Source organism: Dipodomys merriami, unplaced genomic scaffold, assembly GCF_024711535.1.
Source record: "Dipodomys merriami isolate MVZ:Mamm:240054 unplaced genomic scaffold, mDipMer1.0.p SCAF_696, whole genome shotgun sequence".
Lineage (NCBI taxonomy): Eukaryota > Metazoa > Chordata > Mammalia > Rodentia > Heteromyidae > Dipodomys > Dipodomys merriami.
In genome coordinates this window covers 477645-492478 of record NW_027206286.1, presented here as the reverse complement: position 1 = coordinate 492478, position 14834 = coordinate 477645, and the positions used below count along the sequence as shown (strand labels likewise).

The 14834-nt window shown below is 54.3% G+C and overlaps 2 protein-coding genes across 3 annotated transcripts; both read right to left on the bottom strand.

Moving 5' to 3' along the window:
• Nucleotides 1-619: 619 nt before the first annotated feature.
• On the bottom strand, nt 620-7765 carry LOC138816402 (tubulin alpha-8 chain-like). Its single transcript, XM_070006128.1, is given in 6 exon segments — nt 620-781; nt 2312-2826; nt 2829-3042; nt 4692-4845; nt 6089-6264; nt 7709-7765. Coding segments are annotated over 6 exon segments (1203 nt in total). The 3' UTR covers nt 620-694.
• On the bottom strand, nt 6881-13377 carry LOC138816398 (peroxisome assembly protein 26-like). Of its 2 annotated transcripts, XM_070006119.1 has the most exons (5): nt 13001-13377; nt 12164-12301; nt 11615-11910; nt 9655-9801; nt 6882-8953 (listed from the first exon to the last, which is right to left on the bottom strand). In XM_070006119.1, the coding sequence occupies exons 1-5, from the start codon at nt 13222-13224 to the stop codon at nt 8850-8852; spliced, it is 909 nt and encodes a 302-aa protein (XP_069862220.1). In that variant the 5' UTR covers nt 13225-13377; the 3' UTR covers nt 6882-8849. The 2 variants fall into 2 exon arrangements, with proteins under 2 accessions (XP_069862221.1, XP_069862220.1); XM_070006120.1 differs by lacking the exon at nt 9655-9801 and having other exon boundaries at nt 6881-8953.
• Nucleotides 13378-14834: the final 1457 nt, after the last annotated feature.

Genomic DNA, 14834 nt, shown 5'->3' with positions numbered 1-14834 from the left:
TCGAGGCCGGCCGGGCAGGCCGCGCTGCCGGGACTGGAGGCGCTGCTCCCGGACCCGCGATCCAGGACCGAGCCCGCGCTCCGGCTCAGCTGGGGGGGAGTGGGAGGGAGTAGGGCCGGGCTCAGCTGGGGCTGGGGGGGAGGGGGGCCGGGCTCAGCTGGGGGGGAGTGGGAGGGAGTAGGGTCGGGCTCAGCTGGGGCTGGGGGGGAGGGGGGCCGGGCTCAGCTGGGGCTGGGGGGGAGGGGGGCCGGGCTCAGCTGGGGCTGGGGGGGAGGGGGGCCGGGCTCAGCTGGGGCTGGGGGGGAGGGGGGCCGGGCTCAGCTGGGGCTGGGGAGGGAGGGGGGCCGGGCTCAGCTGGGGCTGGGGGGGAGGGGGGCCGGGCTCAGCTGGGGCTGGGGAGGGAGGGGGGCCGGGCTCAGCTGGGGCTGGGGAGGGAGGGGGGCCGGGCTCAGCCAGCCTGTTTCTCATTTTTAAGAAGGGCATCATTGCCAGGAGCTGGTGGGGTGGAGTGGGGTAAATATAGAGACACAGTCAAGGGTCAAGTTTATTTAAAATTCCTCCCTTCATTTTTGAATCAGTCCCCACTTCTTCTTGTCCTTCTTCTCTAGCCTCAGGAAACTCTCCTTCGTCCATTCCCTCTCCCACATACCAATGCACAAAAGCCCGCTTGGCGTACCTTAGGTCAGACTTACGGTCAGGGCGGGCCCGGGCTCCTGCGATGGCGGTGGTGGTGCTTAGCGTGCACACGGCCCTCTGGACTCTGGCTAGGTCGAATGGGAATCTATAGATCAGAGAAAGAGTCGGCACAACGGAAGAACATGCTCGTCAGCCAGAGGACTCAGTAACACCTGTGCCAGCAAGGCCTGGCGCTGGGTATGGAATGGAATTGTGAGGTGAATGGGAGAATGGGAATCTGGTGGCTGGAAGAAAGGGCGGTGCTAAGGAGAAAATAAAAGCAAATGGCGCTGGGGATGGGCAAATTGAAGGGCAGGGGAATCTAAAACAGAAAAATAAGATCTAGTGACAAGAAGAAATGCTACTGCAAAACAGCAAGTAGACAAATGAAAGTTCCTATAATAGGAAGGTATCCATTATGGTTACTGAGGCTGGGTCCTGGTGGCTCACACCTGTATTGCTAGCTACTCAGGAGTCTGAGAGCTGAGGATACTGATTCAAAGCCAACCCAAGAAGGAAAGTCTGTGGCATGCTTATCTCCAATTAACCAGCAAAATACCAAAAGTAGAGCTGTGGCTCAAGTGGGAGAATGCTAGCCCTGAGCAAAAAACTCAGGAGCGGCACTCAGGGCCTAAGTTCAAATCTCAGGACTGGAAAAAAAAAAGCTTTTATCTTTTAAAGACAGAATAATTTATAGAATTAAAGTTGTTATGAAGTTTTGCTGGTGTTGTTGTGTTTTTGGGTTTTGGTTTTCTTGTTCTTTAGCTGCTTTGCTCAAGGCTGGTATGCTACTACCTGCACCCACAGCTCCACTACCAGCTTTTTGGTGGTCACTTAAGAACCTCATGGACTTTTCTGCTCAGGCTGGCTTTGAACCATGATCCCCAGATCCCACCTCTGAATAGCTAGGGTTACAAGCGTGAGCCTCGCTTGAAGTTTATTCTTTCCCATATGTTCATCCCAAGTTTCTCTTACTTATGTTGCAATATGGAAAGTCAGGGATATTCCAGAGCAATAAATTAATCTCTCAGAAGGTTATCTAAGGAGGGCATTTATGTTAGCCACTGGGAAATGGTGCTTCTGGGAAATGCAGAGTCCTCTAAAACTAACGAAGCAAATTGATCTGAATCATGAACCCTAAAAGAATGTGGCCTCACTATTTCAGTTTAAAAACAAACAAAAATGTCTGATCAGTTTGAAACAGCACCAAACTCATGCGTCTCCTCTTTCATTCGTTTGTTTTCTGGTTTTTGGTGCAGATACTGGGCTTGAACTCTGGCCTCCTCACTCTCTTTTTCGGCTCACAGCTGGTACTCTACTATTTGAGTCACACATTCAATACTAGCTTTTTGCTAGCTACTTATCAATAAGCAGCTTTTTGTCCAGCTGGGGTGGCTTTGAACTGAGATCCTCAGATTTCAGCCTCCTGAGCAGTTAGGATGACAGGTGTGAGTCAACCATGCCAGACAAACTCATGTATGTCCTAAAACGGTTTAAGCAAACCAAACTTCAACACCATTTGTGTCTCAACTGAAGCCAAGTAAAGAATATTACGTGTGGGGTAAGCCCGCGGCTCCTGAGATCTCATTCTCCCTGTCCTCGGCACCCTCTGCTTCCCTGGGTCATCACCGCTCACCTTGAAGCCTGTGGGACACCAGGCGACAAACTGGATGGTCTTCTTGGTCTTGATGGCAGCGATGGTGACGTTCGCGTCCTTGGGCAACACGTTGCCCGGTGAGCATGCAGCAGGCCATGCACTTGATGACAGTGATGGCGACGCCCACGTCGCCGGTGAGCACGCAGCAGGCCATGCACTTTCCGTGCCTGGGTCGCGCTCCACCATCTGGCTGTTGGGCTCAAAGCAGGAGTTGGTGATTTCAGCCACGGAAAGCTGTTCGTGGTAGGCTTTCTCAGCCGAGATGATGGGCGCATAGGTGACCAGCAGGAAGTGGATGCGGGGATAGGGCACCAGATTTGTTTGGGACTCGGTGAGGTCCACATTGAGGGCCCCTTCGAACCGGAGCGAGGCCGTGATGGAGGAGACGATCTGGCTGATGAGCCGGTTGAGGTTGGTGTAGGTGGGCTGTTCGATGTCCAGGTTCCTGCAGCAGATGTCGTAGATGGCCTCATTGTCCACCATGAAAGCACATCCGAGTGCTCCAGGGTGGTGTGGGTGGTCAGGATGGAGTAGGGCTCCACCACCGCTGTGGAGACCTGAGGAGCCGGGTAGATGGCAAACTCCAGCTTAGACTTCTTGCCATAGTCAAGGGAGAGACGTTCCATCAGCAGAGAAGTGAAGCCGGAGCCAGGGCCGCCCCCAAAACTATGGAAGATCAGAAAGCCCTGCAAGCCAGAGCAAGCATCTGTCTGGAAAGAACAAAGAAAAAAAAATCACAAAATTGAGTTTCTAAGAATCCCCCAAGAGGACACTATTACCCTTTCCAAGCCTCGACGAAATGAGGAAAACACAAGGGGAAATTTTTTTTTTATATTGAAAGAGGGATGGCAGGAAGGTTTCAGCTTAGAAACGTTGCTAAACCGGGACGATTCAGAGCACAGTGTGATGGAGCCAGGGACTGTACCCACTTGGTGCTCCGACCCGTTATCCCTGTCCTTGTGACAGAGTCTACGGGAATGAATGATCTATGTGTCTCAAGCCAACTTTGGAAGGCGGCTCAGAGTACAGTTACAACAATGTAAACAGAGTCAGGGAATCACAAGGTGTGCATGTTTACGGGGCGCAAAGTGATCACGATGTTTGTTAGTCCGGTAAGCTCCTTTCCCATAGCTTAGCACACTCCTCTCCCAGGCAACACCAGGCCCGTTGGGTAGAGGCCTCCTCCCCACTTCACCTTGAGCTGGCCCTCCTTTGGGAGTTACAGCCATACAAGGCCACAAGATCCCTTAGAGGGACCTTCGAGTCTGGGCAGCAGCCATCCACCCTCGCCCGCCATGAGGAAGCCCCCTGTCCTCACGTCCACACCAGGGTCTCCGCCTCCTGGCCTCGTAGGTTATATAGGTCTCCTCAAACAATGGCCGGCACTTCTCTCTTGTGAGAAGGAGTCTTGCCAGTCCCTTGGCTGGCAATAAACTTTTCTTTGTGCCTGGATATCTGCGTGGCTTTCTGGCAAGGCCTAACAGTATCTTTCACATATGTGGTGTAAAGACCACATTCCAGTCAACCATGCCACCCATCAACTCTCCAGTTATAAACATCAAAGCGAGTTATTAACACCTCCAAACTTCAGCTTTCTCTTGGTTAACCTGGGAACGATGAAAAGCTTTTCCTAGGTTACTGTGATCGTTAAATGACACAGCACAACCTGAGCAAGGATCTAATGTGTAGTGAGTACTCACTGTTGATTCTATCAGAATTAAGAGAACTCATGGAATCACAGAATTCACCCCATGATCATTCAACCCAGTAATTCCACACATCCCACCTTTGAGACTGATGACCCCATCCCCTCAAATGGAGAAAGTGAATATTCAGAACATTTTTCATCCTAACCACTCAGGTTAATTTTTTTCTTAATAATTAAAAAGAAAAAAAAATAATAATAATTAAAAAGAAACCATCAAGTCCAATCTTGTGTTTTACTTCAAAAATCAAAGATTAAAAAAAAAAAAAGAGGTTTTGGGGCTGGGAATGTGGCTTAGTGGCAGAGTGCTTGCCTGGCATGCGTGAAGCCCTGGGTTCAATTCCTCAGTGCCACATATACACACACACACACACACACACACACACACACACACACACACACACACACACACACACACACACACACACACACACACACACACACACACACACACACACACACACACACACACACACACAAGCCTGAAGTGGTGTGATGGCTGAAGTGGTAGGTAGAGTGCCAAAGCAGCTCAGGAACAGTGTCCAGGCCCTGAGTTCAAGCCCCAGGACTGGCAAAAAAAAAAGGGGGGGGGGATTAGGCCAGTTCTGTGCACTGTAGCCTTGCCCACCAACCCCCAGCCTTGCTGAGACTTACAAGCTTCCGAATACGGTCCAGCACCAAATCAATACCCTCCTTGCCCACTGTGTAGTGGCCACAGGCGTAATTGTTAGCTGCATCCTCCTTTCCTGTGATCAGCTGCTCTGGATGGAAGAGCTGGTGATAGCTTCCTGCTCGGACTTCATCTACCAAGAGAGGGCATCATTAGTAGGCCTTACCACCTGGTTTCTGGGGTAGAAGTTTTCCTCCCGCTGAGATGACCATAGTTCTAGTTTGTGACTCTGAAACGCCACTGACTAAATCTTCAAAAGGCTAAGAGACCTCCGGAGTAACTCTAGCACTGACTGACCAGAGTTTGGGGATGGAAAAGCCAGTAGCCTCAGGATGACAAAAGCATACCAAATGCCAAAGCTGATTTTCTCTCCTTCCCTGTACCGTGACTCCTTTTCTTTATTTTTTTTTCTTTCATGCTGCAAGCTTATATTGGATTCCAGTAATTTAACCCAATTTTATCTGTGTCCAAATGTTCCAGGAATATATGGAGAGAGATTCAGGGTGATCTGCCTAAATCCCAAGACTTCTAGTGTCCTACCTCATCTCCATCTCAATATGTCAACATGTCCTGAATTAGACATACTAAGCACACACCCTACAGCTGAGTTCCTAGGCATATTCTGGGGTGAGATTTTATTTTTTTAAGTTCCTTTACTTTAAAAAAGTTAAGTAACTTTACTGTTATTATAAAGGTAATGTACAGAGATTACAATGGCATGAGTCAGAGTCTTCTGTTCCCCCATTCTCTCCCAGTCCCTCCCACTGTCTCCACCTACAACTTCACTTTCAGCCATGTCCGGGAGTTCCACGGCTGCACTTTTTCACCCTCCACCCCCCAAAAACACACCATATATAAAGGAAAGAAGACAGAATCACCAAAAAAATAGAGAGGAAGAGAGCCCGTGTCTGTATCTTGGAGGTGGTTTTGACATATCTATGATTGCAGATAAGCGTGAAGAGGCGCAGAGGCCCGGCTCCTTCCTGCTTCTCTGCTAGGAGTGTCCTCTTTGGTTACGCTGCCTTTTAGTAAAGCTAGGATCCAGGTCTTAGTGGAGAGGCTTTCAAGAGATCTTGGCTTGGGAAGGTGGCTCAGGGGCAGAGCGCTGGCCTCGAGCTGAAGAGCTGGGGTCAGCGCCCAGGCCCAGAGTCCAGGCCCCGTGGGGTGGGGGGGTCCCGCCAGGCCCCGTGGGGTGGGGGGGGTCCCCGCCAGGCCCCGTGGGGGGTCCTGCCAGGCCCCGTGGGGTGGGGGGTGTCCCGCCGGGCCCCGTGGGGTGAGGGTGTCCCGCCAGGCCCCGTGGGGTGGGGGGGTCCCGCCGGGCCCCGTGGGGTGGGGGGGTCCCGCCGGGCCCCGTGGGGTGGGGGGGTCCCGCCAGGCCCACCAGGCCGGCCCGGGGCCCGCGCCTCCGGCCGCCGTCTCACTGAAGAAGGTGGCGAAGGAGTCGTCGTCGTCGTCGCCGCCGCCGCGGGTCCGGGGCCGCCGCGCTCCAGGCACCAGAGCTCCGGCAGGCGCCGCGATCGCCCGGCCTGGCCGCGAGCACCGGCACCCCGCTCCCCGCTGCGCACCGCGCGCCAGATGGACAGACCGACTGGCGGACGAACCGAAGGCAGTCAGTCTCTCTCTTGCGCCTGGGCTGTCAGGCCAGGTGACCGCGGCAGGAGGGGCGGAAGCGACGCGGGGCGGGGTGGGTGGGCCCGGGGACACGGAGGGACAGGGGGACACCGAGGGACACCGAGGGACGGGGGGACACCGAGGGACAGGGGGACATCGAGGGACGGGGGGACACCGAGGGACACCGAGGGACGGGGGGACACCGAGGGACACTGAGGGACAGGGGGACACCGAGGGACGGGGGGACACCGAGGGACGGGGGAACACCGAGGGACACCGAGGGACGGGGGGACACCGAGGGACACCGAGGGACAGGGGGACACCGAGGGACGGGGGGACACCGAGGGACGGGGGGACACCGAGGGACAGGGGGACATCGAGGGACGGGGGGACACCGAGGGACACCGAGGGACGGGGGGACACCGAGGGACACTGAGGGACAGGGGGACACCGAGGGACAGGGGGACACCGAGGGACACTGAGGGACAGGGGGACACCGAGGGACACCGAGGGACGAGGGGGACACTGAGGGACAGGGGGACACCGAGGGACGAGGGGGACACTGAGGGACAGGGGGACACCGAGGGACGAGGGGGACACTGAGGGACACCGAGGGACAGGGGGACACCGAGGGACGAGGGGATACCTCAAACACCCTAGCAGCCTCACACACAGTAGATGAAATGAGTTGGGGTAGATTTTTATCATGTGTCCAAAGTATCATTTCAACATGAAGTCAATATAAAAACGACCCAGTTCCCCTCCCTCGCTGTTTTTGGTCTTAGTCTTTGGAATCCAGTGATAGTTTACAATTACAGAATGTCTCGGGCTGGGAAGGTGGCTCAGTGGTAGAGCGCTTGCCTTGCATGCCTGAGGCCCTGGGTTCGATTCCTCAGCACCACATAAGCAAAAAGAAAAAAGCCGGAAGTGGCGCTATGGCTCAAGTGGTAGAGCACTAGCCTTGAGCTTAAGAGCTGAAGGACAGTGCCCAGGCCCAGAGTTCAGGCCCCACAACTGGACCCCCCCCCCAAAAAAAAAAAAAACTAAAAACCACTAAAAACTAAACAAACAAAAACACAAATTTCCTATTTAGTCGGACCAAGCTGTAAGTCTTAATGCTGTAGTTTCCTTTTTCTAAATAGAAGTAAACTTCCAATCCCTGAAATCAACCCCACTTTCCTGGCATCCATGCCAGCCCCAGCATGGGTGGCTTGTTTGGCCTTGACAGATTCCTGTTGAATGGAGGCCTTCCATCACCTTGGTAACAGTGAACTCTGCATCCACTTGTAAGGACACACAGAAGATCCTGTGGCCATCTCTAGGAGAAACACTAGCATGTTCCAGCTCCTCTCCCCTGAGCTCAAGGCCCCACACTGCCCTGCCCGCTCACCTGATTACCCAGTTCCATTTTCAGCTCATCGGCTTCTGAAGCTGGCCTACTTTTCATGGCCATAAGAGCAGAAAGCCTGCTGGGCGCTGGTGGCTCACGCCTGTAATCCTAGCTACTCAGGAGGCCGAGATCTGAGGATCGCGGTTCAAAGCCAGCCCGGGCAGGAAAGACTGTGAGACTCCTATCTCCAATAAACCACCAGAAAAACCAGAAGTGGCGCTGTAGCTCAAGTGGTAGAGCACTCGCCTTGAGCTGAAGAGCTGAGGGACAGCGCCCAGGCCCAGAGTTCAAGCCCCACGACCGACAAAAAAAAAAAGAACAGAAAGCCTGTACATTATACAAGTAATAGAACAGAAGCAGGGCACAGGATGTAGGAAGGAGACACCTGCTCCAGTGTGGACCAAGGAGACAAGGGTACCTGGAAAACAAAGTTTGCAGGGCAGGCAGGCGTATCGTCGGACCGAGTGGCAGACAGTGCCACACAACAGGCTGCGAGCAGGCTGGAAAACAGCCAAAGACCAAGATCACTTTTGCAATCATAAAAGGCCTGGCTGGCTTTGCCCCATGGTCACCTGGGTGGTTCTGAGCGGTGGGTGGTGACTGCCTTCAGCAGCGGGAGGCTCAGGCTCGCTGAGGGGGGATGGGACAGTAAATGCTTACTTCTATGCAGAGAGGCGTAGGAGACAAGGTTCTTCTGACTTCTACACTAATTAGGGTGCTGCCCTTGGGGGAATTTCAGAAATAAGTTTTTCGGAGAAGTGAAAGGCCAAAGGTCATTTTTCTGAACTTCCAGTTCCATCAACACCCTGACCTTGAAAGTCAACACTTGCCCTTGCCAAAGAAATGGAATGTTCCTGGGACAAACTCCCAGCTCCCAAACCCCTCCCTCCTTTCCTGATGTCCACTGGTATCAGCGGTGCTGTGGGGGGCTCCAGCTCCTCTATTCCCACGTTGCCCCCAAGGCCAGCTGTGAGGTGCGGAGAGGAGGGCTCAGAGCCACAGGAGAGGCCTCCTGGCTCAGTTGCTCTCTCCAGCATGAGCCAGGCTCATTCCCAGGGGGCCGCGTGGCTACAGGAGCCAGACCAGGAGCCTGACCGGCTGTTCTGTACTGGAGGAGGCCAGGCCAGCTGGGGAAGACCACTTAGTCACGGAGGGCGAGTGGGTGGAGATGCGCGAGGGTGAGCTTCCTGATCCGGCGGTAGAGCTGAGCCAGCTGGTAGAGGAAGGGCAGGGAAGAAGGAGAAGCTGTGGGGAAAAGGAGACAGCAGTGGGTGCCCCGCCCACCCCTGGGCTTTCACAACACACGTGGACACTTTGGGTATTTGCGTCCTCTTCAATAAGGAATTTCACTTTCTCTAGGAAATACTTTCTCCACTTGAATTGCAGGCCTTAATTTTACTGGAAAAGGGTCCACATATTTTTTTTTTCAATTTTAAATTTCCTTTTTGGTCATGGAACTTGAACTCAGGGCCCAGGAGCCACGCGGCTTACAGGTGACTGATGTACAGGTGGCCACAGCTATGCTGCTCACAGGGGTCTGCTTTCTTCTTCACACTCCCCTGTTTCCCACATGTTCTACAATGTGTGAGAATTTCATTTACAATTCCATGTTTTGTTAAATATTAACACTTGGACTTTTTTTCAGACATTATGATGAAAAATTTTTTTAAGTGGTGTACAGAGGAGTTACAGTTCAGTAAGTCAGGTGAAGAGGACATTTCTCTGTGGACAATATCCCCGCTTCCCTTGGATGAACATGTTTTGACCCTGAGTTCTAGGTAGACTTTATGCCTGGACAGAGCAGGTACTGAAATGACTGCATCAGCACTGGCTGGGTACTGCTCTCTTTCCAGGGGGGGCTCAGGAAGCAGTGTCACGGGAGATAGCCCCCCAGCATGCAGGTGAGTGTGTGGGGCGGCTCCTGCTCCTCAGGCCCCACTACTCACCTGGGTCAAACCTCACCACCAAGAGACAGAGAATCAGGGCAGCCAGGAGGCTCTTCTTCAAGGGCAGAGAAAGGAGGCGGCTCACTGCAGAGTCCCAAAGCTGACGAAGCAACGTCAGTAGTGATAGGAACTTATGGGAGAATGACCCTGGTCAGGGCACAGAATGTAATGTCAGGGTGGTCAGCAGAGTCAGACTTCCTGGGTCTCAGCTTTGAGACAGATTACAAGAACTGATCACAAAGAGCTGGGCGCCAGTGGCTCACACCTATAACGCTCTCTCTAGAACACCAGGAGGTTAAGGTCTCAGGATGGTGGATTTAAGCCAGCTGGAGCAGAAAAGTCCGTAAGACTTCTATCACTAGTTAACCACCAAAAAATGTGATGGTGAAGTGGTAGAGAGCCAGCCTTGAATGAAAGAGCTAAAAGACAGCACCCAGGCTGAGTTCAAGCCCCAATACCAACACACATAGTAAAAAGTAATGAGGATAATTTTCTCACAAAGCTCATGAGGTAGTTCAAAGGGAAATTTCAAAACCTCTAAAGCTGGGGAGGGGGGAGTGCTGGGGATCAAACTTGGAACCTTATGTGTGCTGGGAAATTGATCTACCACTGATCTACATCCTAGTCCTCCAGAAACATTATGAGGGCATGTTGTATCACCATGTTTTCACGTGCAGACACCTACTTGGCTGGGTAGGCCTGGCATATTTGTGACCCTTTTAAAAGCCTCGTTATTTTTAACCGTCTCTGTATCCTGGCCCGTAGCCCCCACAGAGAGTAACTTCGAGCCACGCACGGGAATGCAGGTGCCTAAAAACATATGGTGAAGAATTCAAATATCTTAGCTTGTGGCTATCAAGGTGAACACTCACACTGAAGAACAAGGAGTCCCAGTCCTAACAGAACAACCAGGACTTGACATGAAACCCCTCGTGCTATCCTCCCTACTAAAGAGACCAAGGCAGTGGATCTGGCAGACCTGGTGACCCTTGACGCCAACAACCTGCTTGCAGAGAAAACACTGCTACCTCAGCCAGTTCATGCTCTTAAGCACCCAGGGAAAGATACTTCAGAGAACCAGATGGTAGTCTTTTAATTAAGCTGACAGAGTGTGTGTGTGTGTGTGTCCTAGGACTTAACTCAGTGTGTGTGTGTGTGTGTGTGTGTGTGTGTGTGTGTGTGTGCAGTGTGTGTGTGTGTGTGTGTGTGTGTGTGTGTCCTAGGACTTAACTCAGGGTCTGGGCACTATCCTTGAGTTTTGTGCTCAAGACTAGCATTCTACCATTTAAGCTACAGCTCCACCTCTAGCTTTTTGGTAGTTTACTGGAGGTAAGAGTCTCACAGAGTTTCCTGCCCAGGCTGGCTTCAAATCACAATCCTCATATCTCAGTTTACCAAATACCTAGGATTACAGGCATGAGCCACCAGCAACTGGCATAAGCTAACAGATTTTTCTTAAAGGTTTAAAAAAACAAAAGCAGGGATATGCTGGGTGCTGGTGGCTCACACCTGTAATCCTAACTACTCAGGAGGCTGAGATCTGAAGATCGAGGTTCGAAGCCAGCCTGGGCAGGAAAGGCCGTGAGACTCTTATCTCCAATGAATCACCAGAAAACTGAGGCGCTGTGGCTCAAGTGGTAGAGTGCTAGCCTTGAGCTCAAGAGCTCAGGGACAGCGCCCAGGCCCAGAGTTCAAGCCCCATAACCGATTTAAAAAAAAAAAGGAAGGTGACTTTCAGGAGACCCAGCAACATGTCTCCAGGAGACTCCCCTCCCATCCTGACTTCAGAGGGTCTGGCTTGGTTTTGTGAAGCAGCTCATCAGGTTTCTATTCTTTAACGTAGTTATCTATATTCTATATAAGGGCTCACTCTCAAGCTCTTACAAAGTTACAAAGGACCTAAGGTGCAGGGAAAGCAGGTGAGTCCCCTCTACGCTGTCACAGAGCCATACATGCCCACCTTCCTGGTTCAGCTTCTGGGCCTCCAGGGTGCCGGAGAGCTTCTCTTTGAGCTGTAGCTTTGCTGCATGCACAGCCTGGAGTACTTCTTCCTGCTGCTCCTCTCCGAAGGCTCTGGAGCCCATCACGAATTCCTCAGCCTCCGACATGCGGCCCAGGGGCAGCAGCACGCGGCGCAAATGCAGCTCAGCCACAGCTCTATATTCCGGAAGGCCTTGGTTGTCTGAGTGCTGGAGCCAGGCACAGACCACATCCAGCACAACTCCGGGTTCTTGCATTTTGCTGTATAAAAGAATGCTGCATCCCCAAATAAAATGCAATCCCCCAAAAGGAAGAGTCAGTGCTCCGCGGTGGGCTCATTCCCATAACCCCTTTGCTTCTCCTATCTAACCCTTCACCATGGAAAGGTGGGATAGGGAGGGGTAGGGGGCAGGGAGATACTAGCTTTTGGAGGGAACTGGTATGGGACAGGAAAAGAGGAAGGCTGACTCGGGAGAAGACAGGACAACTCCGCTCCTGCACTGATCCCAACTGAGCAATAAAGACCTACCACAGTTCCAAGACTTTGGGGGGTAGATCGGGAACCAGGTAATACTGAAGGACCCAGGAGAGCACCTCTCGCCACCGATCCATTTCTGCCAGAGCCTGGATTCCCACAACACACAGGGAGCATTTTACCTCCATGGAGCTGCCAGCAGAAAGACCAACTCGGGTTTAGAAGCGGTCCCCGATCTCCATGCCCACGCCACCCGGGACTGTGCTCCAGCTACCTGGATGACGGGACAGCTAACTTCGCGACCCTCCCCCCTGTATGTGGCCTTGAAAGGTGCCCCACAGGCTGTCCTTTCCCACCCTCACATTCCTGGAAGCTCCCGCCTGTCGTCCCAGCTACTCAGGAGGCTGAGCGCTGAGGGTCGTGGTTCAAAGCCAGCCCCGGCGGGAAAGTCAGTGAGACTCTCATCTCCCAGGAACCACCAGAAGACCGGAAGTGGTGCCATATATGTGGCTCAAGTGGTCGAGCGCCAGCCTTGAGCCGAGGGACAGCGCCCAGGCCCCGAGTTCAAGCCCTGGGGCTGACCAAACATAAAAATCAACCCATCAACCAATCCTGGAAGCCTCTTAGATGCACGTCGGCTATGGCCCCAAGTGCATCTCAACGCGCAGGGGGAATACGGCTTGACAGGCAATGGGGCGGAAGGGGGTGTGAGCACCCGCGAAGGAATGGGCTGGGAACCACGCTTCTAGAACCATCTATCCAAGATGCCTCCAGACAGACGGAAAGAAAAGCCTTCAGCGGGCAGAGCCGCGGCCCCGGCCGGCGCCCCCGCGCCCCGCGGCCCTCCCCCCGACCCACGAGCGCGCCCGGCGGCGGGGTCCCGGCACGTACGCGGCCGGGGCCGGGCCGCCCGCGGGGGGCAGGCCGCGCAGGGCCCGCTCGCAGGCCTCCAGCGCCGCGCCGAAGTCCAGGTGCACCACCAGCAGGTCGCTCGCCTCCTCCAGCAGCAGCCGCGGCGGCGCCGGGGCCGCGGCTTCCCGCCGAGGCTCGCCGCTCCGCCCCGGCGCCCCGGCCCCCTTGAGGGCGGCGGCGGAGGTCGACGCGTCGCTCTTCATGGCCGGCCGGAGCTCGGCGCCTCCCGTCGCCCCCGGGGCCGGACTGAAAGCGAAGCCGGGTTCGCACTTGGATCCGCGGGATCGCCGAGGCCGGCAACCCCAGAGTACCCTCTCCCGCTGTGCCACCTGCGGAGTCGCCTCCGCCCCCAGCCAGGTGTGCGGACGCCGGGGCCTCTGGGAGTTGCAGTTCCCGGCACTCGTGCTGGCCGTTCTCTAGAAGGGCGATGGAGCTGGTTGGACTACAGCTCCCAGCATGCCGCTCGCAAGACCCGTCACAGCCTTGGGAAACCTCAACGTGCCAGCGGGCAGTTGTGCGTCCAGGACCGTCGGCCTTCTGGGATTTGTAGTTCCAAGCTCTCCGAGGTCTCGCCGCTCTCTAGAAAGGGATGGCGCAGGTCGGACTACAACTCCCAGCATGCCGCGCGCATGACCCGTCACCTCCTGGTTGAAACGCGCCGGCGCTCCAGGTTTGGAGTGGGAAATCGCGGCGGGGAGACCGTGGGCCTGAGACAGCGCGGTTCTGGCCGGGACGCGGGAGGCTTCGGTAGCGGGGCTCCCTTCCGCGCTTCTGCGGGAGTGGTGGCTACGAGGACGTCAGGAAGAGAGCCCAGAAAGGCACCCGGCCACTCAGGCCGAGATCGGAGGATCGCGGTTCAAAGCCAGCCCGAGCAGGAAGGCCCGTGAGACTGATCTCCAATGAACCACCAGAAAACCGGAAGTGGCGCCGTGGCTCAAGCCCAGGCCCTGAGTTCAAGCCCCAGGACTGACAAAACCAAAACCAACCCTACCCCCCCCCCCCCCCAGCATCCCAGCGGCCGTGTGAGGTGCCCCACCCTAGGCCCTTTTCCACAGGAAACTCCAGAAGCAAAGCAGAGTGCCTGGAAAGTGTGAGTCAGGCTTGGACTGAGGTTGCCAGAATGTTCCATCAGCCTGACTCGGGCAGTGTACAGTGAAGCTTGTTACTGACATAGTGATGGGAGCTGACGTTAGAACTCTGCCTTGAAGAGTCAGGAGGGCCGAGAGCAGCAGGAGATGCGCCTGGGTGCCCTAGGCAGGGCGGGGCTGCACCACCATCCCGCACCAACCCGCAGCCGCAGAAACCCGGCCGCCGTAGCCCCAGCAAATCCCTTGCAATTCCACTTTTATCCGGGAGATGTCAGGACAGCCCTGGAAAAAACAAAACCTTGACAGAAATTTGCTTCACAACTTAGAAAAAGAGATCTTGAAGCCATTTCATTCTACCTGTGCAAGAGGAGACACTATACACTACCTATTTCTAACCAGACAGCTTTCTTCCCAACTCAGAATCCATGACTGCAAGCTGAGAAAGCACCTACCCTCCTCTCAGCTACTTATTTTGGGATAAAGCAAGGAGTAGAAATAGGTCAGGCCTTGCCAGTTAATAAGTCTGGAGCCTGATTAATATATTAATTGATTTGTTTCATTGTAAAGCAAATGAGCCCCTAACCCAGCCCAAGCTCTGGAACTTGGTATTTCTCCTCCCAGGTGGCAGGGTGAGGAGTCAGGATACCACCTGAAGGCTGCTGCTGCTACTGCTGCTTCCATAGCAAAAGAAGCCTAGACTGGAAAGCAGACCAATGGTTAGAATC

What these genes read in the sequence shown, in the direction of transcription:
- LOC138816398 (XM_070006119.1), bottom strand. Translation starts at nt 13,224, where the DNA reads ATGAAGAGCGACGCGTCGACCTCCGCCGCCGCCCTCAAGGGGGCCGGG. An exon ending in GGCGGCCCGGCCCCGGCCGC is followed by an intron (nt 12,302 to 13,000) that starts GTACGTGCCGGG and finishes TTCTGCTGGCAG; the next exon opens with CTCCATGGAGGTAAAATGCT. An exon ending in CCAGAAGCTGAACCAGGAAG is followed by an intron (nt 9,802 to 11,614) that starts GTGGGCATGTAT and finishes TGCCCTGACCAG; the next exon opens with GGTCATTCTCCCATAAGTTC.